This window comes from Colletotrichum abscissum (assembly GCF_030869225.1).
Source record: "Colletotrichum abscissum strain IMI 504890 chromosome Unknown Scaffold_54.1, whole genome shotgun sequence".
Classification (NCBI taxonomy): Eukaryota; Fungi; Ascomycota; class Sordariomycetes; order Glomerellales; family Glomerellaceae; genus Colletotrichum; species Colletotrichum abscissum.
Genome location: NW_026850476.1, coordinates 68783 through 93284, shown reverse-complemented (window position 1 = coordinate 93284; position 24502 = coordinate 68783). Strand labels below are relative to the sequence as shown.

Genomic DNA, 24502 nt, shown 5'->3' with positions numbered 1-24502 from the left:
TGAAGCTATCGTTGAAATCTGCTTCTGAGCATCGGAGCTTGGGAGAGCACAGCAACGCTTAGTCGCAAGGGCACGGAGCGGATCCTGGTCCATGCTGTCGCCAAGTCAGGAACAAGCTCCAACGCATGTGGGATGTGCCCATCACGTCATGGTGCAGCTGCTCCCTGTCACCCAAAATACCCCAGTACTATTCTCGTACCTGTTCTCTACCCGTTTGTTAGTTTGAGCCACAGGACCACTGGGTCTAGAGCCTTTGATGCTTGTCTTACGCCATGGAGTAGTCTCACGCAGCTGGACAATGGTGGAACTGAAAGACTTTGTGGATGCCTGTTTGGTGAGTATTTGATAAGAACAAACGAGCTCATCGTTGCCGCATGATGGCGCTTGGCTCTACCCGGCAGTGGAATGGATGGGCAACTGGCGAAACCCGTCTTTCCCTGATGAGATGATATCCTCACTCGAAATGGCCAAACTCGGCGATGCTGTCATTTTTCATGTCTCGAAAAGTCATGGGAATACTATGAATGAGGTTTGGAAGAAGATTTGGTCAATGGCTCTGCCTGAGGCAGGAAGAAAGGGACAGACCAAGAGAGCAATGTAACTAGTTACATTGGAAAGTGGCAGGAGTAGCCCGTCGTGATAGGGAAGGAGCGATTTGAAGCTTTTTTGTTCTACTAGTTGCTGGGAAAAAAGACAGACAGCAACCTACTCACTACATAATCGCAACCTACCTTACAGTTAAGAATACACTATCAATTCCCTCCGCTCCAAACTCTGATTTCATCCGATTCATGTTGTAAATCAATACTGCAGTTCATCATGTCCGACATCATAGACGAAGACGAAGACTCGAGGAGGGCGCAAGAGATCGGCATGCTGCTCAGGAAGAGCCAGCGACATCCCTCCCGTGCCTCACCGCGGGGTGCAGCGACACCACAAACAGCAGGGCCCTCCATGCTACATCACGTGACTCTATCCCCAGCATCCCCGGCCGTTAACAACCGCCAAAACATTGGCCGATCCTCAGGGCGCGTTCAGAAGAAGAAGAAGCTTCTTCAACAAAGCACCGGCGCAATGAGGTCGCATACCCCCTCGGGCGACCCTCCAGGGAGGCGCGCCTCCGTCACAAACCGTTTCCGCAATAGCACCGGCGGGAGCGCTCTTCCCAGACCCCATACTTCCTTGAGAGAATCCAGGGTACGCTTGGTTGCCTCTAGTAAACAAAAACAAAGAGAAACGTTGGCCCGCTGACAACGAAACTTAGACTTTTCGCGCAACACAACCAACATACAACCTGTTCACCGGCGGCGATGCCAACAGCAGGCCAGGCTCGCGCGCAAGTCTCGCCGCTCCCGACTCCGTCCGCGCCTCATCCCACGAAAGCTCAAAAGAAAACATGGCGCCCCCCGATGCCGCCGAGTACGAGTCCCAGCGCCAGGTCATTGAGGAGCTCAAGGCCGAGCTGGGTACGCTGCGCTACACCATCAGCACCTTTGAGCAGGAGAAGCAGATGGCCGACGCCCGACACAATGCCGAGCTCGAGGATCAGCGCCGTCGCGCCCAGGCAGATTTCACAGCGAAACAGGCCGCCGAGAGTGAAAAGTCCCAGGCCGCGCGCCAGCTGGAGAATACCCAAAAGGAGTTGAGCGATCTCCGCGAGAACATAGCACAGGAAAAGACGAGCCTAGAGAAGCGTGCGCGCGACGCGGAAGAGGAGGCCCTTTTACTACAGGAACAATTGGAAGACTTGTCAAGCTCAAAAGACGAAGCCGCGCGCATCAATGAGAGAAAGACAATCGACCTCGAAATGCAGCTCCAGGCCGCCCAGAAGTCGACTCAGGAGCTGGAACAAGAAAGTCAGGCCCGCGAGGCCGCTCTTCAGCAGATCCAGTCCCAGCTCGTGGACAAGGACAACCACGTAGCCGACCTTGAATCGGAAGTCCTCCGCCTCAAGGCTCAGACTGGCGATGCCGACACCATGGCCATCATTAAGCGCGAGCTCTCGGAGCAGGTCGCGCACATCCGCAGCCTCGAGGCCACGAACCGCGAGCAGCTCTCGGAGCTGAAGCACCTCCGTCAGATCCACCGGGCCGTCGAGGTCGTCGAAGAGGAGAAGAGATCCCTTCAACGTAAGCTCGAGGCCGCCCGGTCCCTCGAGACGGAGCTAGCCGAGGCACACATTCAGCGCCAGCGCCTTGAGGACGAACGCATTGCCTGGACGGGCTATCTCGCCAGTACCGATAACGGCAGCGGCGATCTCGAATTTGACTCCCCTGAAGCCGTCGCACGAGCCCTGGTCGAGCAGCGTTACGACAACGCCGCCCAGCTCGACAAGATGGGCTCCCTACAAGCCGAGCTCGCTGCCCAGGAGTCCTCAATCAAGTCCTGCCAGGAAGAAATCACCAACCTCAAGTCCCAGCTCGCCGACGCGAAGTCTGCCACATCAGCCCCCCAAAACGTCGATAAGACCCGCCTTCGCACTGAGCGCCAGCGTGTACTGGCCGTCAAGGAGGTAGAATACCTTCGCGCCCAGCTCAAGACCTTTGACGCCGAAGACGAGGCCTTCCAGCCCGAGGCCGTCGACGAGACCCGCGCCCGTCGCATCCAGGAGCTCGAAGACCTCGTCGACAAGTACAGAAGCGAGGTACAAGCCCTCCACACTGAAATGTCGTCCATAGAAGCAGGTAAACCACCAGCCGCCGCAGACCCAACACCAGCAGCCGGCACAAAACGCCCGCGCGACGAGAACGACGACGCCTCGGCCGCGCAGGAACAACTCGGCCTCCTCACCCGCAAAACCCGCAAACTCCAAGACCAGCTCGCCGCCGTGCAAACCCAACACGCCCTCACCCAAAAAGAACTCGCCGTCACGCAAGACCAGCTCAAGGCCCTCAAAACACAATCCAAAACCCGCGTCCTGTCTCTGCGCTCGAACCCGACGTCAGACTACGAAGCCATCAAAGTCGCCAAACTCAAAGCCCTCGAGCAGGAAAACGCCGACCTCCTCGCCCAACTCAACGACAACGAAAACGTGGACCTCGTCCCGCGATCCCAGCTCGATGCCGCAGACCGCCTGGTGGAAGAAGCCCGCGCCGAGACCGCATCCGCCCAGAAATCAGCCAAGCGCCTCAAGGAAGTCTGGTCTAAGAAATCCCTCGAGTTCAAAGAGGCCATCTTTTCCACGCTCGGCTGGACCGTCATGTTCATGCCCAACGGCAAAATGCGCGTCGAGTCGACGTTCTACCCCTCCCAGACGGACGAGTACGAGAACTCCATCGTGTTTGACGGCGAAAAGGGGACCATGAAGGTCGGCGGCGGGCCGAGGAGCGCTTTTGCCCGAAGAATTGGCGATCAGATTGGCTTCTGGGTCAGGGAGAAGGGGTGTATTCCTGGGTTCTTGGCGGCGCTGACGTTGGAGTTTTATGAAGAGTATTCGAGGAATCAGATGCAGACTGAGTAAAAAGAAGAAGGAATGATGATTGGAGCTTGCTGGCTGCTGCATATCGTTTGTCATAGGGGAGAATACACGGCAGACAGAGGTCCGGGGAGAGGGAGACAAGAAGGGGCTCTCGCGTACACATTGCCGGGACAGCGAAAGAGCTGCTCTCCACGACTTACATATTTTTTATAACTACTACCTAGCTAAGACGTGGCGCGGCGGAACATGAGGAGGTTCGAGAGCGGAAGAAGGAGAGAAATAGCCTCGAATGGGAGGCTGGCTTGTACATGTTTTGATATCACGATGATACCTCCACCTCACGCCCCAAAGACGCGGTATTGAGGGTGCAGATGCTTGACGGATAGTTATCCTTAATGATACAATGGCTTTTTTTTCCTTGTTCATACACACTATTTGCGCTTTGCACTTGACACTTCGCATTTCAGCTCACCCAATTGGTAAAAGCCACACACGAGTAAAGACACCGGATATCTTGAAAATCTCTTTTTTCTTCATCATATCGGTACAGAAACTACCTACAAGCAAAGCCCCCCCTACAAAACAATCCGTCTCCGTCGTCAAAGGGATGGTCCCACAGCGAGATCATACTCCTCGAAAATCCAATACCAGACAGAAGATGGGGAGGTAAAAATCAACAAGTGACTGAGCCAGACAAAATGATTATCCGGGGGGTGTCTTCTTTTCCTCTCCTGCCATGCGCTCGCTATGTAAAATGGTCTGTCTTCCAATGGCAATACAAAGTCTACCACTTTGAACGGGTATGTACACCTCGCACCACATCTTCCTCATTTCAAAAGTTCATGGCTACAAAGATTACTTAGCCTCGTACTTGCCGCTAGTAATCTTCTTCACCAAGTTCACGTCCACCCACTGCTGATCAGCTGGCAGCGCCGGCGAGGTCGGGTTGTCATCAGCAAAGGGGTCGGCATCTTCATCCTTGCCCTTGCCCTTGGTTTCTTCCAGGCGGGAAATACTGATGCCGCTACCCAGAATCTCCGGGGTGAGCTCCCAGCGGGCTTCAATGTGGCCAGGTTTGGGTTCCGCGTTCTCAGCTCCCACGATACGGCACACAATCTTCTGTGTCTCGTTTGTGAGAGTCAAGTCGCCCAAGCGCCAGTATACCAGATGCTTGTCCTTCAGGTGCGTTCCTGTCGGCTTTGTCTGGGCGCCTGAAGCCTTGGCACCCTCGTACGTGGCGACGAATACGACGTTCTGTAGTGTAACAGGAGCTGTAAGGTTACTTGCGGGGTTCAGGGAGTACTGCAAGAGAAGTCCGAGCTTGTCGCCCTGCGGCTTCCAAGCCGGGCGGATCAGCAGAGGAACTTGCGCCGCTAAGCCAGAGCCGTCGGCATCGCCAGCGTGTACTCTATACGTAAACGCTGTGGATGTCTTGTTGAGATGCGACACGTCCAAGTTGAATTCGTCAGACTTTCCGAGGCTGTTTTGAACAAAGATACGGTTCGGTCCAATAACTTCAAGGCTGGGGAAATTGTTGATCCTGATCGTCTCATGTTCTGTTCAAAGTTAGCATTTTGAAGTCTGCAGAATGAAAAATTGACTCACCTTGCGGAGTATCACCAGTTGCATGGTAGGCGAACGCGATTTCACCGTGAACCTTGGCGCTTTTGACGGTTCCATCCTCAAAGGTTGCGGACACCGTTTCAATGACGGAGGCGTTGAGTCCAGGCTGGTGCATTTCGGGATGCTTGAGGTGCGCGAGGCTCACGAGGGAGTTTGCGGAGCGGATCGACTGCGTGTCTGATGTTGCGGCAATGCTTGCCTCGGATGTGAGGGCAGCGACGGTCGTGGGCTTGGACGACTGGCTTGGCAATGATGGCGATGTTGGGAATGGGTTTTCGTTGGTGAGCTCGGGTTCAGGCAGGCTAGGGGGCGGGACGTAGATGGTATTTCTCACGTCTCTACGTCCTCGAACAGTTCCTAGCTTGCGTGACGGAGCAGCCATCTGGGTCAGCGTGTTTGCGACATTCGACATGGCAGCTTGCTTGGCATCGGCATCCTCCTCGGCGATAGGCGAGCTCGCAATGTTAAGCTTGAACATTTGCTCATTTTCCTCGGCAGCCTCGCGCTGAGCCTGGGAAATTGGATCATTATCGGGTGGCCGGATCGTGAAGCCTTCGTCGTCCTTGGCTTGGGAATCCTTGCCCTGTGACGGGGGAGGACCGGGTGGAGGAGCAACATCCAAAGCATCGGTGTCGTGATTTCCGTTGACGGGACCAGCAGAAGAACCCAACCGAGCACTATCCGATTGGAAGTTGCTGAAGCCGTTGGTGCCTTCATGGAGCGGCCCGTCTGTTCCGGAGGACTGAGGTGGTCTGGGAGAGTCAGGTGTTTCGGGAAGAGCGGAGAGGCGGTTGTTCGTCTCGTTCAGGTTATTCGACGATGCTCGGGGAGAAAGGCCGGGGCGAACGTGAGTGCTACTATGGCTGCTGCTAAGGCCTCGGCCGAAAGAAGGGACACCGCCCTTGCCGGGAGAAATCTGACCGAATCCGCCGTGGACGCTCTGCCGGCGGCGGCCGAGCATCGTGCCGATTCGGCTTCGCAGCTTCGACTCTACGCTCCATATTAGTCTCGCAGTCTCTGGATGGCATTACATAGGGCAACATACCGCTCTTTCCTTCGCCCAGACCGGAGTGTTCGCTTGCGTCATCGTCGTGGTGGCCGAGACTGCTGGGCGGCGGTGGAGGTGGTGCCAGAGTCTGGCTCGTGGGGGCATTAGAGGATTGTCTAGACGCCGTGGCCCTCTTCTCCAACCTCGGTCTGCCAGACAGAATCCTTTCCTTGAAGCTCGCGATTTCTTGCTCGGTGCTGATCTCCAGCATGGAAGCCAAGGTGTCAGCAGCGCGGCTCTGGTTTCGTTGCGCCTGGTCGCTTTCGTGGGTCTCGTATTGCGTCAGCAGGTCGCGCAGCTGATTGACGCGTTGCTCGTCGAGGGCTTGGAGGGTCTCGAATATGAAGGGAGCCTGCGAATCCCACTGCTGGGTGGTAGACTCCAGTCTCGCCGTGGCATCCGCCATCTTCTGGGCGTTCGTCTTGGGGCCCTTTCGAGCCAAGGCTTCAGTCTTCTTCTGGGCATCTTCTAGGTCTCGGGCCATGGAGGTCAAGTTGGCGGTGATAGTCTGCATGTTCTGCATCTCCTTGCGGGACGAGAAGTTACGCAGGGGACCCTCGACATCTTTTTCGAGCTGGCTCGCGAAAACGTGGTGGGAGTGGGCAGTTGAGTCGACGGATTGGAGGATTTTGTCCCAAGGACCGGAAAAGACGCTACTCAGCTAATCAGTATACGGTCCTACTGCTAAATCCCGAATGCAATGGTCGGGCAACCTACCCAAGCTCAGACGAGCTGTTGGGGACCTTGAAGGCGAGCAATTTTTTGAGGCTTTGGACGTATTGATCTTCAACTCGGCGGCGTTCCTGAGTAGGGTTATAGGTCAGCTTGGGATTGTCCTGTGCTGTCGCATTCTGTTCATCGTGGGTGGTGCCTTACCTGCAACCAGTCTGCGATCTCGGTGTTGATCTTGTTTATTCTCTTCACACGATCGGTAAGGACGTTCACGGCCTGCATGGGCTGGAGGTGCTCCTAAACAAAGGGGAATGACAGTCAGCAAAACAAGTCGCAAACAATGCGCTCCTGCCATTGCAATGGAAGTACACCAGTCGCAGTGAGGTGGATTGTGGAAAGCCAGCCCGACCTCGGCTTCTGCCCGGTAGGAGGGCCTTTCCAACCACTGGGGGAAACAGTGACGGATTGACGGGAATGAATGGGGGAGGGGGGGAAACATTACCAGCATGGCCGGGTACTCGGCCCTCGCGAGATCATCCATTGTGTCTAATTAGTGCGGCGCGCGCAAAGTCATGTACGATGAATGCAAGCAACGAGAGAAAAGGCGCGCATAGCGATGCTGTCTATGATGCGGGAAAAGGTGTGGGCGAAGTGAGAAACATTCGCATCGTGGGAAAGTCGTGAGGTGTGAGGAAGGTGGGTTGTCCTGCGAGACGGCGGCGGCGGGAATTGAGTGGATGGTTGGAATGGTCCAGTTGGATGGTGGATGAATGGAACAATAAGGCAGGACAGGAAGGAATGGATGGCGCCGCCGCTGCTGCTGCTGCTGCCGAACAAGACGAAGCCCGGTCAGGCAGTCACCAGGTGCAGCAGGTGCAGCAGGTGCAGACTGTGGTCGCCAGTGAGGTGTGGGAGAGTGGGCCCATGGGACTGGAAAGCCGGGAAGAACTCCTGGTACCTATCCATAATAGAAGTCACTTTACATACTCATCGCAGCTAAGAGTGACTTGCTTCCGTCTTTTTTTATTTAGTCTTGGGCTGATGATGAAGTGTGGAGAGGACCGGACCGGGGGGCATGGGCTGGGCTGGACTTGGGATTTTTTTGGTGCATTCACAGGTCGGACTTGGACAGCCCGATTCATACCATGTACCTTGGTATGAACCTGGAATACTTGCATGTACAGCAACATGAGCATTTGAGGTCGAGGTTTACGGCTCGCCTCGATCAACATCGAGACGCGTCAACTGCATACAAACGCAACGTGGTAAGTCCCGTCTAATCATCTAATGCTGCCTTCTTGCTTTAGCTTGATCAATGCTGCTGCGTGGCCTCGACGCCTCCTTGGTCTCCCACTGGCACCTGGGTGTCAATGTCATCCAACCTCATCCTTGAGATGTCTCACGTACCTTTTTTTCTTCTCGAATGCGTCGTCAATTGGCCCGAGTGCTGCCTCGTCCTGACCAAAGGTTCAGCGCATGTTCCACTGGCGCCAGATTTGAATTTATTGGATTCGGATGGGACAATTGGCCCGGGAGCTGCGGACAAGGACGCACCATCCATTAAAATTCACAGTCATCCACAAGATCATGAGGTGCCTATACTATTCATCACTAGGTGATAGCAATCCGCTTCTCCTTCTCCTCTTCCTCTTCCTCATTCTGGTCATCCCGATATGACTTCTCAATGGCAATGAGCCGGTTAATACGAATCTGTCTCCTTTGCACAGCTCAATCATAAAGAGACAACATACATCTCAACCCCAGTTCCACACTGACCAACCACCCTCATCTCTCTGTGCTTTGGGTCGGACAGGGCTCCTGTAATCGAAACAGGCTAGCTCGGAGGGGACTCCTGCAAATACGTCACGCACCTTACAGACCAAGTTAGCACAATCCTCAGCTCGAGTTGGCAACCGAGGAAGAACTCATCTGAGCCTTCCAGCAAAAGCCAGCTTCGAGATGTCCTCTTCTGAAGCTGACAAGGAGCACAGCAGGCAAGACATGAATGATCACGAAAAGGTACAGAGGCACCGCTCGTCCCCCCGATGCTGGAAACAACGGCGGCGGCGGGCTGCATAACCCAGACCACATTCCGTCAACCTTAAGCAGCTTCCCTGCCTTCATTCTGCCTTAGTCACGTTGATCCTGTTTTAAGCATCCCGCATCCGCCTGGCAAGGTTCAGAGGAACGGTGCCTGTATGAGATGACGGGAAGTGCCCTGACGTGTCGCGCCCGCGTAAAGTCTCTGATCGAAATTCAATCTCAGCCCACCTCACGGAGACCAAGCCGGCGCAAGAAGGTAAAGGGGAAAGAGAAAAAAAAACCATGACTGAGCCGCCCCATCCTTGCAGGTTGTCAGCTGCGCATGAAGTTTTATTTTGGCACTTAATTCAATCGCAAGGATCTTGATCTTCAAGCCAGAACACCACCCACAATGTATAGGTATTCAAGAAAAAAGAAGGCCCTTCCTGGCACGACTTGCCGGCAGCCCTCCATGGACTGCACGGAGTGAGACCCAAGAGTGGTGCGCATTAGCGCAGTAAAAGACCGTGATAATCCTTACGCCTCGTGAGGCTAAGAGGAAAGCTAAGATTGAGTCGAAGAAGTAATTAAAGACATATTTTGACGCCATGGGACGCCCCTCGTCAGGTACCCGGAATTGCAATGCCCAACCACGCATTATGTAAGCTTATTTCTCTTCCTGTTCATTCTTTCCACTCGAAAAGGAGACAGCAAGTCCGCACTGTGCGAACGCTGTTTCCCGCCGAGATCCACACCGGAGGGTCCGGCCCGGACAGTCCTTTCACCGCCTCCGACGTTTCTCACACGGTACGTACCCAGTTCTACGGCGCTCCCGCTTTCCTAGCTGCATCACAGGGATCATCAACGGAAGGTGCAACGACGCCTCAACCCTTCCTGTCTGGTGCTCACTAAGAACGGCCAGTTGAAAGCAACGCCAGTGCACCACCGTCAAAGTCTCGTCATCCTTGCTCGCCCAATTCACGCCAACTTCCGTCCTCGACAGCCGCCTGGTTCTCATGGCAGACAGCGACTGGAGGACGCAATTATTGGCGTCAGATCGATATGAAAACATTCAGAGGATGTAAGTCATAAATCTTCAATGCGCATTCAAGCCGTACTTACACCAATCCCTATGTAGAAAGTCCGTCTTGGAGACAGCTAGTCCGGATGCCAAAGACACGTCACAGTCGGACGCATTTTCTGTAGAAAACCAGGCTTATAAAGACTCGTCGTCCAGGGTGAGTTTTCCACCCTATTTCTCACCTTTTGCCCAAGTTCAACGCTCACATGTCATGGTCAGGCTCAATATGACGAAATCTGCCAGCTAGTCGGCTCAGCCAATTTGTCTCGCCCGGAAGCCCCAGCACCTGCTGATGACCAACCTGAAGATGCTGGCGTCAACATTGGTTCTTACCAAAACTGTGTTTCTTTTGCAAGTGGCTTAACGTCAGAAGTCTACCGATGCAAAGATCGAGCGCTCAAGGTCATTGTGGAAACACACAACATTGAGCCTCACAATCCGCAACGCGAGGCCAGGATTCTAGCGACCTTGAAACGACCATGCATTCCACTTTTAGAAACATTCAGGGACCAAGAACAAAGATTTGTCCTAGTGTTTCCTTACAAGCCCATGACACTTGCCGATGTCATTGACAAAGGAACCGTTCCCCTGCCCCAGATCAGACGTCTCTTCAAAGACATCTTCACTGCACTCGCGAATATCCATGGCCAAGGCATCATACACCGAGACGTCAAGCCCGAGGCCATCCTGCTCGACGGTCCGGAAGGGCCAGCATATCTTTCTGATTTTGGAACAGCCTGGCACCCGACCATGTCGATTGTCTCAGAGCCGGCCAAATCCAAGATTCTGGATATCGGGACCGGCCCCTACCGAGCGCCTGAAGCCCTCTTCGGTGATAAAGCCTACGGTCCTTCTGTCGACGTGTGGGCGGCTGGGGCCATGCTGGCCGAGTGCTGTCGCAGTCCCCCAAAGTCCCTGTTCGATTCAAGACCCGCCCATGAGGACGGCAACCAGCTGGGTTTGATTCTGAGCATCTTCAAAACTTTGGGCACGCCGACACGCGAGACTTGGCCCGAGGCTGCGAGCTTCAAGACGCCACCCTTTGAGATGTACCGCATGTTTGATGGCCAACCGTGGACAGAGATTCTTCCAGAGGTTAATCCCCATGCTCGAGAGCTGATCTCGAGCTTGGTGCGCTTTGACTCTAAGAGGGCTACAGCGGAGCAAGTGAGTTGCGGTGATCTTTTCCACCACAAGCAATTTTTCTTTACTGACTATACCATAGGCTCTACAGCACAAGTTCATGGTAGGCACTGAGGAAAGTCGAGCATAGGAGGCCACCCGGTCTTCGAGGACAACCTGACAAAGAGCAGGTGTATTTGAAGCTGGGCCACCCTTAATCCTTGGAAGGTCGAAGGAAAGGGGTCAGCATTGTGCTGCAGGTTTTCAAAGCAGTTTCTTTGTGTTCACGGCCTCCTTAGAGTCCCATAGGCCTTGGAAACCCTTCAGAACGCTGCGAAGAGATCTCGGTATCGAAGAACAAAGGCCCCGGGATCTCGCACCAGGTATTAATGTCCGCGGTCCTGCGCGTCATCGCCACCCAACCAAGTCAAACTCAACTTTTCCCATCTCGCAAGATCAAGTCAGTTCAGACACTACTAGCCTCATCCGCGCTTCAGAAGTCGAAGAAAGCTGTCAAACCATGGCCCCTCCTGGCGAAAAAAGATCAAAAGATCGCGCGCCCTCTGGCCCGAAGAAAGTGAAAAACCGTGACGGCCCGAACATTGGCACTCAGAACGCACCGGACACGTCGGTCCTCGGGGACCAACCCGAAGGATCACGACGACAAGAGGGCTCAAAAAATAAGAATACCAACGCCATCGCAAATATGCCAAGAAGGTTAGCAGGAGGCAAAAAACCCCACCATTGTCCATCAGGAGAGCACAAGAGCGACAAGGCTTGCAGAAAAGGCCGTTGTCTTATAAAGTGTTCTGAATGCGCCTCCAATCGCTCTACGTTCGGAGGATCGAAATGTTGGGTTTGTAAGAAAAGCGAGATCCGTCGGGCACAGATAGCAGCGAGGCAGGCGGGTGGCGTCGCCAACAAGGCGTCGCTTCCTCGGCAACGGCCTACGCGCGTCACCAAAAGGGGGACATGGCTCCGTATGGGATCCCTCAGGCGTCATTACCAGGTCGCGTCGGTCAATCGGCTCCGGAAGGTCATCTCGGCGAAGATTCTCGAGGATGTTCCCGAAACCACCTACGTCGACACGGCTATGGACGTCTGCTCTACCCCCAGCGTTGCTGAATTCGACACTTATATGGGCGATGTCGATGACGAGTCCGATGACGAGCCCAGCCTTTCCCCTGTCGACACCAGCTTAGATAGCAATGAGCAATTAAGGTTCAACCCAGAAAACGCGGGCCCTGTGTGTAACGAGGAGCAACGCAATAAACGTGTCCGGGATGCCGTGGAGATTCTTAAGCTTGTTCGTGAAGGTCTCCATAGGCTGCTTTGAATGCGTGGAGGGTTCTCTGGTTGGTCTCAATAATGTTACGCGGGTTCACGGCTTGATAGAAGTGTTGCAATTTGAACGTTTCTGCTTTTTATCATCTGTTTACTGCCACCCATCTGGCATTTTTGCATGCTCTATTCCACACGTATGTGACTTTTTACTAGAAACCATGCTTTCATCTTTCTCATCTCACGTTTCTTCTTTTCCCCTTTTCCCTTGTAATTCAACATGGTTCTCTCAACCGCATCACCCCATAAGAGACCTAGCCACCTTACACCACATAATCCGACTGCCCCCTCTTCGCCCTGGAATCATGGCCCAGGTAATCAATGGGGTTACGACACAGAGGGCACGTATTCTGATTACTGCTCTGGAACCACTTGTACAGACAGGTGCGGTGGAAGAGGTTCTTGCACGTCGAGCACCGCTTGTCGGGCATGCGCTTGTCGGAGGAGATGATGGAGTAGCAGATGGCGCACTCGGACTGGCCCTTCAGCGCGCCGACAATGTTTCTCCGGAAAGCGGAGAGGCCGTCGATGATGCTCCCGTTGGAGAAGGTAATCACCCCTTGCGTCGTGAGAAGCCAGCTCTGCCACTTGCGCTCGTTGACCGCGACGCGGTTGACGCCGACGACGGAGACGCCTTCGATGGGGTAGCTCGCGGGCACCTTGACGGCGATGGAGGCCATGCTCTCGTCGATTTCGACGCCGGCCGTGATTTCTCTCGACGCCTTGCTGACCTTGACGACGAGCTCTTTTTCGTCGTCGTCAGCGGGCGGGTCTTGGGCGGCGGCCCAGGCGGCTACCTCGTCGAGCGCGTCCGAGACGATGATGGGGGAGAAGTAGCGCGTCATCCAGCCCTCGACGGCGATGCGCGTCTGCTTGGAGCGGCAGTCGAGGTACCACGTCTTGAAGAGGCCGGGCGTGTATTTGAGGGTGAGGTAGTAGAGGTGTACGAGCAGCCAGTGGAGGTTGCGCTCGTCGGGCTCGGCGTCGGCAAGGGAGACGCTGTACGAGGTGAGGTGCTGCGTCGTCAGGCCCTCGCGCTCGAGGTTCAGCGGGTGCGCGGCCGAGTGGCCCAGCACGTCGAACATGAAGTCCATGAGCGGGGCGATGTAGTTCTCCGTCTTGAGGTGCTCCGTGTAGTCCTGGCGGACCTTGAGGGAGGCGGTGCTGAAGGCGTCGAAGATGAGGTGCCACGAGAGCAGGTAGGAGCGGATGGCGAGAGGGAACTGCGCGAGGATCTCGTCTGGGTAGCGCTCCAGCGTGGGCGCGTCGAGGAGGAGGGAGAGGAGCTCGTCGGGGAGGCGGGCGTCGGTCTTGTCGAGGAGGACGTTGACGGAGAGTTCTTCCTGGCGCGCGGGAAGGGCGTAGTGGAGGAGGTTGAATGCCGCCGTCTGGATCGAGCGAGAGTCCGCAGCGATGAGGCCGTAGAGGTCCGAGAGGTCGTTGATGTGCTTCAGCGGGATCTTGTTGACTTGTCTGCAGATGATGGCGTCGACGATCTCGAGGGGCTGTGTGGTCTTTTCGCGGTCGAGCTTGAGGAGCTCGATGAGGGAGAGGGACTTCGTTTCGGCGAACTCCTTGATGGCGTCCACGAGGTCGTCGTTTGGCTCCGACAGCGTCTCCAGGGTGGTCATGAGCTTCAGCGATGCATGGATATACGGCAGCGAGTCGTCGAGACGGTCATCCGAGGCCCTTGCCCACAGCGCAGTGGAGAACTCAATCGTCTTGTCCCAGTACGAGCCGTATACGTCCTTCATGCATGGAAGTAGCCTCTGTAGGGATCTGCAGATCTCGGCTGACAGCGCGGGTGTGAGGCTGGGGATGTCGTCCATCCAAGACGTGATCTGGCGAACGGCAAAGACGATGCGGTTGTTAGCAACGGGGACCCCGCCAACCTCGTACACTCGCAAGCATGCGTTGAGGAGGACCAGGATAAGCAGCGTCTTTTCGGCCTTTTCAGGCTCAACACTAGCGCCCGCAATGTCGCTTACAAGACGGTTGCACAGATTGTTGATGGCTTTTGACGACTCCAGACTCTCACCGAAGCCGGCGAGCACAGCCGTCGCCGCCAGGATCGTTGGGGGTGTGGCCTTGAGTGTGGCCAGCTGGTTGATCTTCTCGTCTCCGGCAGCAGGGAAACCGTGCTTCTCGGCAAGGTTCTGGAAGAGGTCGCTCAGTGCTCTAGAGCTGTAGACGCCCAACGGGGTGAGTTCCTTGGTCTCCTGCGTCATGATGGCGATGAGACCGTTGACCAGCTTTGTGGAGCCAGTCTCCGAGCCGTCCCTCCATCCCTTGGCTTCGTCGACAATGGCATTGATAGTCACACGGGTGGAAGAGACGAATGACTCGGCAGAAGCAAGCGCGTCTCCCATCTCGAGGTTCAGGAAGAGCTTGTTCTCGTCCATGAGTGTAATCTGGTCCGATACCATCTGAACCGCGACACAAAGGAGGTAGAGCAGCTCAACCTGGAAGCTGTCAGGCAGACTGGAGACCGAAATATCCGACGACAAGAGCTTAGAGGTGTAGGATGCCATTCTAGCCGGGATAGAGAGGCCGTCTCGGTCTCTGCGCACACGAAGGCGCTGGTCAGACTCGGTAGGTTGAACGAGGAAATGAGCGCCGGCCAGACCGCTGGTGATTGACAAAGACGGGTTGAGCTTGACCTGGAAGAACTTTGAGAGCTGCTGCATCCAGATGTTCGTGCTCGGGAACAAATCCTCGATGGCGATAGACCCAGCTTGGGACGCCTGGAGGGCTTGTTGTACCAGTGTTTCGACACCAAGTGACTGTGGTCCAGCGTCTTCGAGGTTTCTCTGGATAATGGTGACGACTGGCGATACCCCATCCGCGGGCTGTTCCAGTAGCGCTCTCAGCGAGGCCGCACGGGAAGATATTGCCCTGTCGTTTAGTTCGGCAAGTCCCAGCAGCTCAGTCACGACCGCCATGTGCGTTGACTCGTCTTGCGACAAGAGTCCAGGCTTGTTATTCGCAATGATTTCCAAGGAGCGAAGGGTCTGGCCAGAGTGCTGCTTGTCTTGCGACAAGGCCGACACGCTGTTGTCTAGCAATTGCTTGGCGGTTGAATCGGCGATGGCATTGTTGGCGAAGGCGGTCTCGAACAGACTCCAGGCATCCAATTCTCCGCGGGCTGTGCCAGAGCACTTGAACTCGATGAATTTCTGGAGCTGCTCGTGTGATTTAGAGAGCTCCGACGCCTTTTGGTTTGCAATGAGACGCTCGATGCCCCTAATGGCCTGCGAGTCACCAGACAAGCTCAACAAAGCCTCGATCCAGGTCTTCCAGATACCGGCGTAAGTTGCATTTTGTCCCTCGAGAGTGCCCAGGGCATTGACGCAGTTCAGCAGATCGGGACCAGACCGTGACAGAATCAAGACGTCCATGCGATCTCGGCCTTGTGTTGACAGGAATTGCTCCAGAGCTTGAGCAGCTTCCGCATCTCTCCACACGCGCGGAGCGTTCTTGCTCACGCTGTAGAGCACTGCAGCTGCTCCATAAGGCTTGAGATTTCTTGTCGCCAGGAGGTCCACGCTGCATTTAATGATGGCCCTTGAAGGCTCGATGAAGAGAGTGTCTGTTGGTTTTGCCTTTTGAACTTGGCCAACGAGGGTGAACCAGCGGTCTCCCTCGGAAGCAACAGCCTCTTGAGACTTTTCATAGTCCTTTGAGACCTCTGGGAGTGAGCTGGATATTCTACCACAGAAAGCCGACGAGAGCAGCCCAAGCTTGTCGGTTGTTACCGCCTGAAGTTCCTCGGATGATGAGCCGACAGAGACCTCGTACACTTCGCCTAGCACAGGAAGTCGTCCATTTCCAGCAATCTCCCATGACGAGTTTTCGGGTGTGGGTAAGAGGAAGTGCTCAATTAGAGGGAACAGATGTTCTTGAACAAGTGTTGCCCTCTCACTGTCGGAAGGAAAGTTTTTCAATAGATGCTTGGTAGTTCTGGCATAGCAGGTCCACGCCGCGGTAGCGTTCATCCGCGGTTCCTCTCTGCTTGTAATTCCCGTCCTCATTGACTTGAGCGCGTCAGCTGAGGCTTCGACCGTGAAGAGTTCAGTTGGGATGGCCTTGATCAGGTGCTCGAGGTGCTCCCAGTACTTGGCGGAGCTGCTCTGGGAACCCTTCTCCAAGAATCCATTCAGTCTGGTGATCGGGGTCTTCTTCTCGCTTGAGCTCGTCCAGATCTCGGGGAACTTGGTCGTCAACTTTGTGAGAACTCTGACATACTCGACAGCCGATCCCACTTGACTGCTCTTGAGCCCCTCGGCGACGAAAGTCTTCTTCAGGCGAGAAATTTGTGAGGATACGGGGTCGAATCTCTTGTCGAGGCAGGCCCACAAGAGCTGGCACGCCGTCTTCTTAACCGAGCTATCTCCCGTGACCACACTTTTCCAGACCTTCTCTTCGGCGAAGAAGGTGTCGTATGCCTCCTCTTCCTTTTGAATGTCGGTCGACTCGAGCTTTTGCAAGAGACCAAGTACAAGAGAGAGACTTGCCCCTATGACCCGGAGGTATTTGGCCTCGGCATCGTCGGCCGTCGTGGATCGTTCGTCGCTCAGGGTGTCCTTGGTCTCTTGGATAGCGTCGGTCGCATATGTCAAGATCTGTGACTGGCACTTGTTCCAGAAGAGCGCGACCTTTTCTGGGCTGCTGAGGAACGAGGAGAGACCATCGTTTGCTGCCCTCGACACAACTCTATCCTTGTCGTATAAGCCAGCGAGCCAGGTGCCGACAATCTTGGGGACGCGCTTTTCCATGCGCTTCCGTGCCGACTTCATCATCTCGAACTGTAGGGTGTGGGAGAGTTCGCGGACGCGGCGGGAGTTGTCTATCGAGATGCGAGGGTATATTTGAACCTACATAAATCAGTACATGGCCATCAAGCTTGACAAGATTCTGGGAGTAACGTACCCATGCTTCCAAGATAGACTCTTCTACACCTCCTTCTACTTGGAATGGGTGAGCCTGTACGTAGGCGAGGAGGTCCTCGAGTGCCTTTGCTTTCGTTGTGGCATCTTTCTTGAGGGCGTTCTTGAATGCGACAATGACGTTCGCATCAGATATGGAGGTTAAGTTGGGGGGCTCAGAGAGGTAAGATAGACCACTACCTCCGGCGGAAGAGAAGCCACCGAAGCCAGCAGGCGTTGGACCGCCGAAGCCCCTCGCGGCGCCGGATGATCGGCCACTTTTACCAAAGGCACGCGACATGATCTAGTGTGAATGAAGGTAGTGTTGAAGTATTGTGGTTGGGATATCGGTGTAGCTCAGATGCACGAGTTCGCGCGGCGCAAGAAGGCAGCTGGAGAGCTCGAATATGACGTTGGCGGGGTAATTACAACGAGGTGCACAAATGCGAAATGCGAAATGCGGCGGGCAGGGCACCACCTTATTTTCCTTGCTCGAAATATCGGAGATAGATGAGCAAGAGGGACTGATAGCGGAGATGGGTATGCAAAAGTCTATTAGAAAAAGAAAGGCTTTCTCCGACTGAATCGTCCCCCAAGATAAGGTAGTGAATGCAAAATGATGACCAAACGAAGTCGAATCCAAAGAAAAAGTTTGGGTCGCAATCGAAGAATGTTGCGCCGCAAATACCTTACATACCTAGCAGCGCCGAGTTGACTCAGGCCGAGCGAACAATTTGAGCCCCGGCCAATGTGCAACAACGGCGAATGAAAACGGACGAGATGCCCCGCCAAAGCTCCCTCTGATGATGCTGTCATCGGTACCTGGCCGCCCCCCCCCCCCTTCCAAGCCTTTTTCTCTGTCTTAGGTAAGCGTGTCTCTACTTACAGATAGCTTGTCTTAGGTCAGCATTCTACACGTGATTCACTCGCTTTCTGGCTTCACCCGTGCACACTTGCATTCTTATCGCCCATTCCTTATCCATCCGCGTCGATTGGGCCGCATTTATCACAGCTCCAAAGTGCCCGGTAAGACAACCTAGGTGCTCCACTTTCCAGCCACTGGCGCAACTCTGCACCTGCGTTCCTCGGGCAAGAGGGCCACTGTCCGCAAAGGCTTACCCCGCAAACTGCCCTGCTGAAGGCTCTCCACCTGGGCGTGCACCTCAGTGGCCCTCAGCCCACGGTGCCCACCCGGCTCACTGCGGGAGCAGCGCTAGGGAGCGGTAACTGTGGATCCCACCTCTCCCATTGCGACCTACCAGTGTCCCAACCCGGCCAGTCGCAGCTGATTGCCGCTTGCTGCTTGCTGCTCCCTCTGGCCCGTCTTAGGTAGGTTGCCCATCGGTCCATTCTATCCGTCCAGTACCTTTTGAACTCTCGCTACCTCTTTCCTTCCAACCTTGCTCGCCTCTCTCTTAACGTCGCCGAGGTGGCGGATTGATTTTCAATTCTTACCTCTTCAACTCTTCGTTCCAAGCAATATTTGTGTCGTACAGCCTACATGCGGGTCGTGATACGAGCAGCTCCCCCCCTCACTTCTCCCTCGTGTAAGTCGTTCCGGTTTATTCACGTGCGCTCGAGTCCGAATACTCGCTGGCCGCATTTGGCCGACCACTCTCTGCCCTCGAGAAAGCACGACGCGACCACGCTCGTTGGATTCATTTTTCGCTGACTTCTGCATGTAATTAGTCTCGGGAGCATGGTAAAGGCACAAAGCGTAAATCCATCATCATGCTCGCCACCGTTTCTCGCTCCTCGCCTCGGGCGGGCGGTCTCTACCCCAGCAGAGCCTCCACGGTGGGATCACTGGTATCCTCGAACCAGACACCCATGAGGGCCAGCCACTATGGCCAAACTCGCGGCTTCCGCTTCGGTGCGTGGTCATCCTACTTGGACCCCGAGGTCCAGCGTCAGCTACGTCTTCGTCAGCGCCACATCAAATACAAATACATGGAATCGATCAATCGCAAGCTGTCCTGGGACCCAAACTCGCGTGCTCAAGACTCGAGAATCGTGATGAAGAAGATGTTGGCTCAGTGCTGGATCAGACAAGGTCATACCCGCTCTGGTGGCAGATACGTGAAAGAGGAAGACGTGAAGAAGGGTGGATCGGGCGAAACCCCAGGCACCCGACCCGGCCAGAACATTGAGGATGTCGAGCGCAGTGCTATCAATGCTCTCTTCTCCGGCAAGCGCGCCAATCCTTTGGAATATGACCTGTGGCAGTCTCCTCTGCAAAACATTCGCAATTATCTGGGTAGCCAGACTAGGAGCAAGTACACGGCTGCTGCCGGCCGCGACGTTTCGCCCGACATCGACCCGATTACGAACCGAAGAATGCACTCTTCACACGCGCCCCAGTCGGTGTTTGATAACTCTTCGGACAAAAATACCCAAGAGCCCTTTTTCCCAGACGGGGTCCCCCCCGCCGACGAGCTCAAGGAGTATGGCAATGTCACGATTGACAGTGCCCCGTGGGCCGAAGCTGGGTCCAGTAGTGGAGTTGTGGAGACCCCGCAATATGCGGATCTCGACAAGTACAAGCCGGTCATGGATGAGAAGCTTGATGCTAAGCAACTTTCCGAGGAGCCGAAATACGACGACTTGGGCAAATACACACCGGTGGGCCTCAAAGATTTCTTGGAAGAGGTAGACGCTACGCCCAAGTATGAGGACCTCGGCAAGAATGCCAACCCGACACTGAACGACCGCCCTCCCGAGGAGCTCTCCCAGCCTGCATACGAAGACCTGGATAAGTACCGTCCGGTGATGCATAACGAGAATGCTGAGGTTCCGGAGCCACATGAGCGATATACAGATTTGCACAAGTATGGCCCCATCATGCACAATGAGAAGGATGTGGTGGAGGAGAAGCAGCCCTATGACGACCTCCACAAGTACGGCCCAATCATGCATAACGAAAAGGACGTCTTGGAGGAGACGCAGTCATATGACGACCTCCACAAGTATGGACCGAGCAGTTTCAACGAACCTGAGGGATTACGCCCCCGTTCCGACGAGGAGAAATCAAAAGACTACGACGACCTTGACAAGTATCGCCCGCATTCTTTCAACGAGCCGTCGGGTCTGCGCCCCGTGCATCCCGAGGAAGCCTCCAAAGCTTACACTGATCTGGACCAATATGGCCCCATGTCTTATAACGAACCCCACGGACAAGCTCCCATGCATCCGGAGGAGGCATCCAAGGCATACGCAGACCTCGATGCCTACAACCCTGTCGGCTGGAATGAGCCGCACGGCAAACCGCCAATGCACCCAGAGGAAGCCTCAAAGCAGTATAAGGACCTTGGAAAATACTCTAAAGAGTTCAAACGCGGTGATGCACCGCCACCCGAGGGTGTTATTGCAGCGGTTGAGCCTGAAGAGGCGGCCAAGCACCAGCCTGTGCAATACAACGAGCCCGAAAGCCAGCGCCCCAAAAATGACTGGGATCAGAAGGCTTTCGACGAGGCCAAGCAATATGAATCATTCCGCTACAATGAGCCCGATGGCCAACCTGCCGCCGTTATCGACCCTGTTTCCAAGGGTTTGGGTGACTTCGACGCGGAGATCGCTGCGAAGGCAAACAGACGCAAGTCTTTTGCTCAGACGTCAGAGAAGGAGAGAGCAGACGATTTGGACCTGCTCCGAGCCAGCGATGTTCGGGCCAAAATTCCGACGTCTTCGGGCCAGTCCCGGAGAGAGTACAGCACGACGAACAGACAGATTCTCGAAGCCGATCTTCCCCGATATGCCGTGAACTGGGATATCTCGAGCGAAGCTGCCCGTATTGCAGTGCGCCAGTCTAGAAACAAGGCGTGGGATCACATTCCCTCCAAGAAGGAAAACCTTACTGGCAACTATGTCAGGGACTTCCCCGAAGACTTTTCGCGGAACTGGAACGACATTGTTGCGGCTGCCGCGGATAGTCAAAAGGTTGAGGAAAGCAAGGACCAAGACGAGGTTGAGGCCGCGTCCTTTGATGAGAGTTTTCCGAGTCTGGAACGCAAATTGGAGCCATCCCTGGACCGGTCGTCTTCCTTTAGGACTACTCGCATTGCGGGAAAGAGAGGTCAAATTGACCAGTATTCAAAAGAGCCTCAGGGCCTTGAGGTGAGCTACTCCGAGGAGTGCGGTGGCAAGCAGACCTGGCCATCCTACGTCCGGACATATGGAACCGTGACGGACGCCATGACCAATGCCTCTTCAACCGCACGGGAAGCGGTTTCCGCTGCCAAAAGCGAGGGTGTGGTATCCCCGACCGCAGCCGAGGCACCCCGGGAGCCTACCATTTACAAGATTCTTGCATACAACCCGACAATGCAGGCTATCAACACAGCCGAGACCACGTCGGTCGTCTCCGACAGCGCAACACCGCTAACGCCAGCGGAGGTTATTCTACGGTTGTCGAACCCAACCAAGTTCTTCCCCTACTTCAGCACTCTGCAAAAGGAGGGATACGAGATTGTTTCCGGAAGCGGAGACGTCCTGGTATTCCGCAAGGTCCGCGAGGCAGAGACGGCATCCAAGGAGCAGACTGCTGCTTCCTTCGCCCCTGCGATCGAGAAGCCGACGACATACCAGGCGCCAAAGGTGAACCCCATCGACATGATGGGGAGCGACCCCGTAGTACCAAGCGCTTACTCTTCCAGTCCTACAGGCTACCTCAACTATGATTACCCCGGAGCGGAGACATCAGAGAAACCCCCGCCTCCCTTCAGTCCGCTGAGGAGGCGCAACACGATATCCTGTGACAGCCAGGATCTCGAGCCTCCAAAGCGGCCGAAGAGGAGCAGGGCCAAGAAGGTTGTTCTTGGCGCCGTATGGGTCGGCGGGATTTCTTACGCGATCGGTGTGGTTGGGGAGTATTTCAAGACTGGAGGCAAAGATGGTCAGGGGCCTAAGGGTTTGTAGGCAGATGTCGTGAGGGAGGGTTCTGCGGATTGATTTGGGATTTGGTTGGGATAGTTTATATACCTTTTCCGGTTGTAGGATTCGGCTGCCATTTGAGCCAGGCAAACTCTCCATTGTATCAGTAGCACGCTCAATGATGCAATAGTCACTTCTCACTCTTGTCGCACGCTGCTGCGACTGACGCAATTTGGGTGACTTGCTGATGGTGTCGTGCTCTTTCACAAGCGGCACTCGCAAACAAAGAGGACATCGAAGCCATATGGGATGATGAATATTTGATGATACAACCTAGTAATACACTTTTTTGAACGCCGAGCCTCCCTAAGCTATCCGACGGCGACTTCATCCATGCTCTCCATCATTACCAATTTTCTTGTCCAGGCATAGGGACCGCCTCGGGAAAATTCCGTCTTCGACAACACCAAACCCCCCTTCAACACCACGACCTCCCATTCGTATGACTCAACCGCAACGTTACCGCCGATTCTCAATTTCTTGTTGCGGATCTTTGCCCTCGGACTTTTTACGAGCGCTCGGTGAACCCGGGGCCAGTCTTGACATCCTCAATGTGGCTCATCTGCAGCGCGCGCTTCTGGTCTTCCTGGTTCCAGCTCTGACGGCGCTCGAAGGAGGGTTTCCAGCTGTTTGTCGTGGACTCGACGATGGCGCGCGGGGTTGTGGCTGATGGGGAGGATTGCTTGTTGGAGGAGGAGGAGGAGGTTGGGGAGGTGGTGTAGTTTGAGATGTCGGGTTGGGCGGTCTGTTCGGATGTCATTTTGGAGGAGTTGGACGTTTGGTTTGATTTGAAGATCTTTTGAGGTTTGGGGAGTTTGGGGTTTTCTGTGGATGTTGGGAAGGGTGATGTTTTGTATGGTTTGAGGTTTGGTTTGGTTTGGTGATGTAGGTCAGGTAGGTGGAGAGCGTGGGGAGTGTTTATAGTTTATGCTCGGAGTCGTTGGAATGCAGAGGTTTGATTACACGACGACGGGGGTGCAGAGCAACGGGGAGCAGGTGAGTTTCACGAGAGGAAAGAGCGGGGAGGATGAAGAGGAGGAACGAAATCTTTTAAACTTCCCATATACCTCCTCCTTTGCCATACGTGCTTCCCTTCTTCCACTTTCAGGGTCCAATGCGTGAGGTTTGGTGCTGCATACACACCACCACCACACCACGGCGCGCCACTTCTCTCCGGATGTGTTTAACCTGTTTTGCCTCACTCCTCCTCTTTCATCTTCCTTCACAGTGATCGTCGCTGCAAGAGAACGATGCTTGAGAACTAGCCTATCTCCTCTACTTACTTACCTACCTGCCCATGCTCCCGCGTTTTGATGCAACCTACGCCCTATCTAATGCAGATATGACGAACCCCCCTCATCTCTGAAAGACCCCCCCGTCAAAACATTCGTCTTACAAGAAAGCAGACGACAAACGACGCATGGATGTACGGGCACTAGCCTCGAGAGGTGTGGTAGTTGAGAATCATCCCGTATCAGACGATGATCAGCCCAGCAGAGGCTGAACGTACAAACATCGTAGCTCATTTCTCTCCTTTTTCTGCCCCGCGTTCTGTTGGCGGTAAAGTAGGTTGCATGAAAGAAGGGTAGGACGAGCTAGCTACCGCCGGAACATATCGCCACTGACGCCTGTGTGGTCGGGGTACCGTGTGTAATCGGCAGCTCTGTCCCATTGACACCACCACACACACCCTTGTCGTCATAAAACGGTTCTCGAGCATACGTCTTTCGACTGTCACCCCTTGCTCAGATCAGCACGGAAGGTGAGGGTGCGTAGGACAACCGCTACCTACGCCTCGTTACGCAGATAGCACTCCAGCTTCAGTCCAACTGACTGCCGGTATCCTGCGCCCGGGCACTCGCGGCACTACCTGTATTCAAAGGTACCGAAGTGCCAACCAGCGAAGCTCAATCACCTAGTCCATTCCTCACCGTATCTATCCACCAAAAGAATTCTTCTAACCATCCCTTCAGTCCCGGTGCACGAAGAACCTCGAAGAGACATTCACACCACCGGAAAAGCACCTTACACCCTAGGGCAGGAAACAAAAGCAACCACCGCCGTCATTGCGGGGTAGGTTCGGGGGGGGGGGCCCAGACCCATACTAAATTAGGCTTATCGGACGTTATCAGTCAACGAGGGTCCGTGCACTGCACCAAGCCGGCCCCACACGAGCTCCGGGATCACCGCGCAGGGAACCGACGGAACGACATGACGCTGCAGATCCCGGCTTCCTTCTTCGTAACTTGCCTCATCTTACCTTACCTAAACTGAGCCGTTTCTTCATAAGAAGTATGATGAATGTAGAGTTACAGGTTCGA

General features: G+C 54.8%; 6 protein-coding genes across 6 annotated transcripts; 3 read left to right on the top strand and 3 right to left on the bottom strand.

Annotated features, from left to right (window-relative positions):
- Positions 1–819: 819 nt before the first annotated feature.
- Positions 820–3460, top strand: CABS01_14430 (spindle assembly checkpoint component MAD1; the record flags this gene model as incomplete). The annotated part of the gene is made up of 2 exons (XM_060547769.1): positions 820–1197; positions 1265–3460. 2 exons carry the CDS (start codon positions 820–822, stop codon positions 3458–3460), a joined length of 2574 nt encoding a protein of 857 aa, XP_060393278.1.
- An 813-nt stretch (positions 3461–4273) lies between these two features.
- Positions 4274–7302, bottom strand: CABS01_14429 (SAFF domain-containing protein; the record flags this gene model as incomplete). The annotated part of the gene is made up of 6 exons (XM_060547768.1): positions 4274–4974; positions 5024–6031; positions 6087–6742; positions 6807–6892; positions 6966–7058; positions 7264–7302. The coding sequence occupies 6 exons, from the start codon at positions 7300–7302 to the stop codon at positions 4274–4276; spliced, it is 2583 nt and encodes an 860-aa protein (XP_060393277.1).
- A 257-nt stretch (positions 7303–7559) lies between these two features.
- Positions 7560–12322, top strand: CABS01_14428 (uncharacterized protein; the record flags this gene model as incomplete). The annotated part of the gene is made up of 8 exons (XM_060547767.1): positions 7560–7715; positions 7946–8026; positions 9495–9590; positions 9722–9864; positions 9922–10021; positions 10084–11031; positions 11090–11110; positions 11288–12322. The coding sequence occupies 8 exons, from the start codon at positions 7560–7562 to the stop codon at positions 12320–12322; spliced, it is 2580 nt and encodes an 859-aa protein (XP_060393276.1).
- A 268-nt stretch (positions 12323–12590) lies between these two features.
- CABS01_14427 (uncharacterized protein) lies at positions 12591–17553 on the bottom strand (the record flags this gene model as incomplete). Its single annotated transcript, XM_060547766.1, has 2 exons — positions 12591–17201; positions 17257–17553. 2 exons carry the CDS (start codon positions 17551–17553, stop codon positions 12591–12593), a joined length of 4908 nt encoding a protein of 1635 aa, XP_060393275.1.
- A 1430-nt stretch (positions 17554–18983) lies between these two features.
- CABS01_14426 (uncharacterized protein) lies at positions 18984–22166 on the top strand (the record flags this gene model as incomplete). The annotated part of the gene is made up of 1 exon (XM_060547765.1): positions 18984–22166. One exon carries the CDS (start codon positions 18984–18986, stop codon positions 22164–22166), a length of 3183 nt encoding a protein of 1060 aa, XP_060393274.1.
- A 523-nt stretch (positions 22167–22689) lies between these two features.
- Positions 22690–22941, bottom strand: CABS01_14425 (uncharacterized protein; the record flags this gene model as incomplete). The annotated part of the gene is made up of 1 exon (XM_060547764.1): positions 22690–22941. The coding sequence occupies one exon, from the start codon at positions 22939–22941 to the stop codon at positions 22690–22692; it is 252 nt and encodes an 83-aa protein (XP_060393273.1).
- Positions 22942–24502: the final 1561 nt, after the last annotated feature.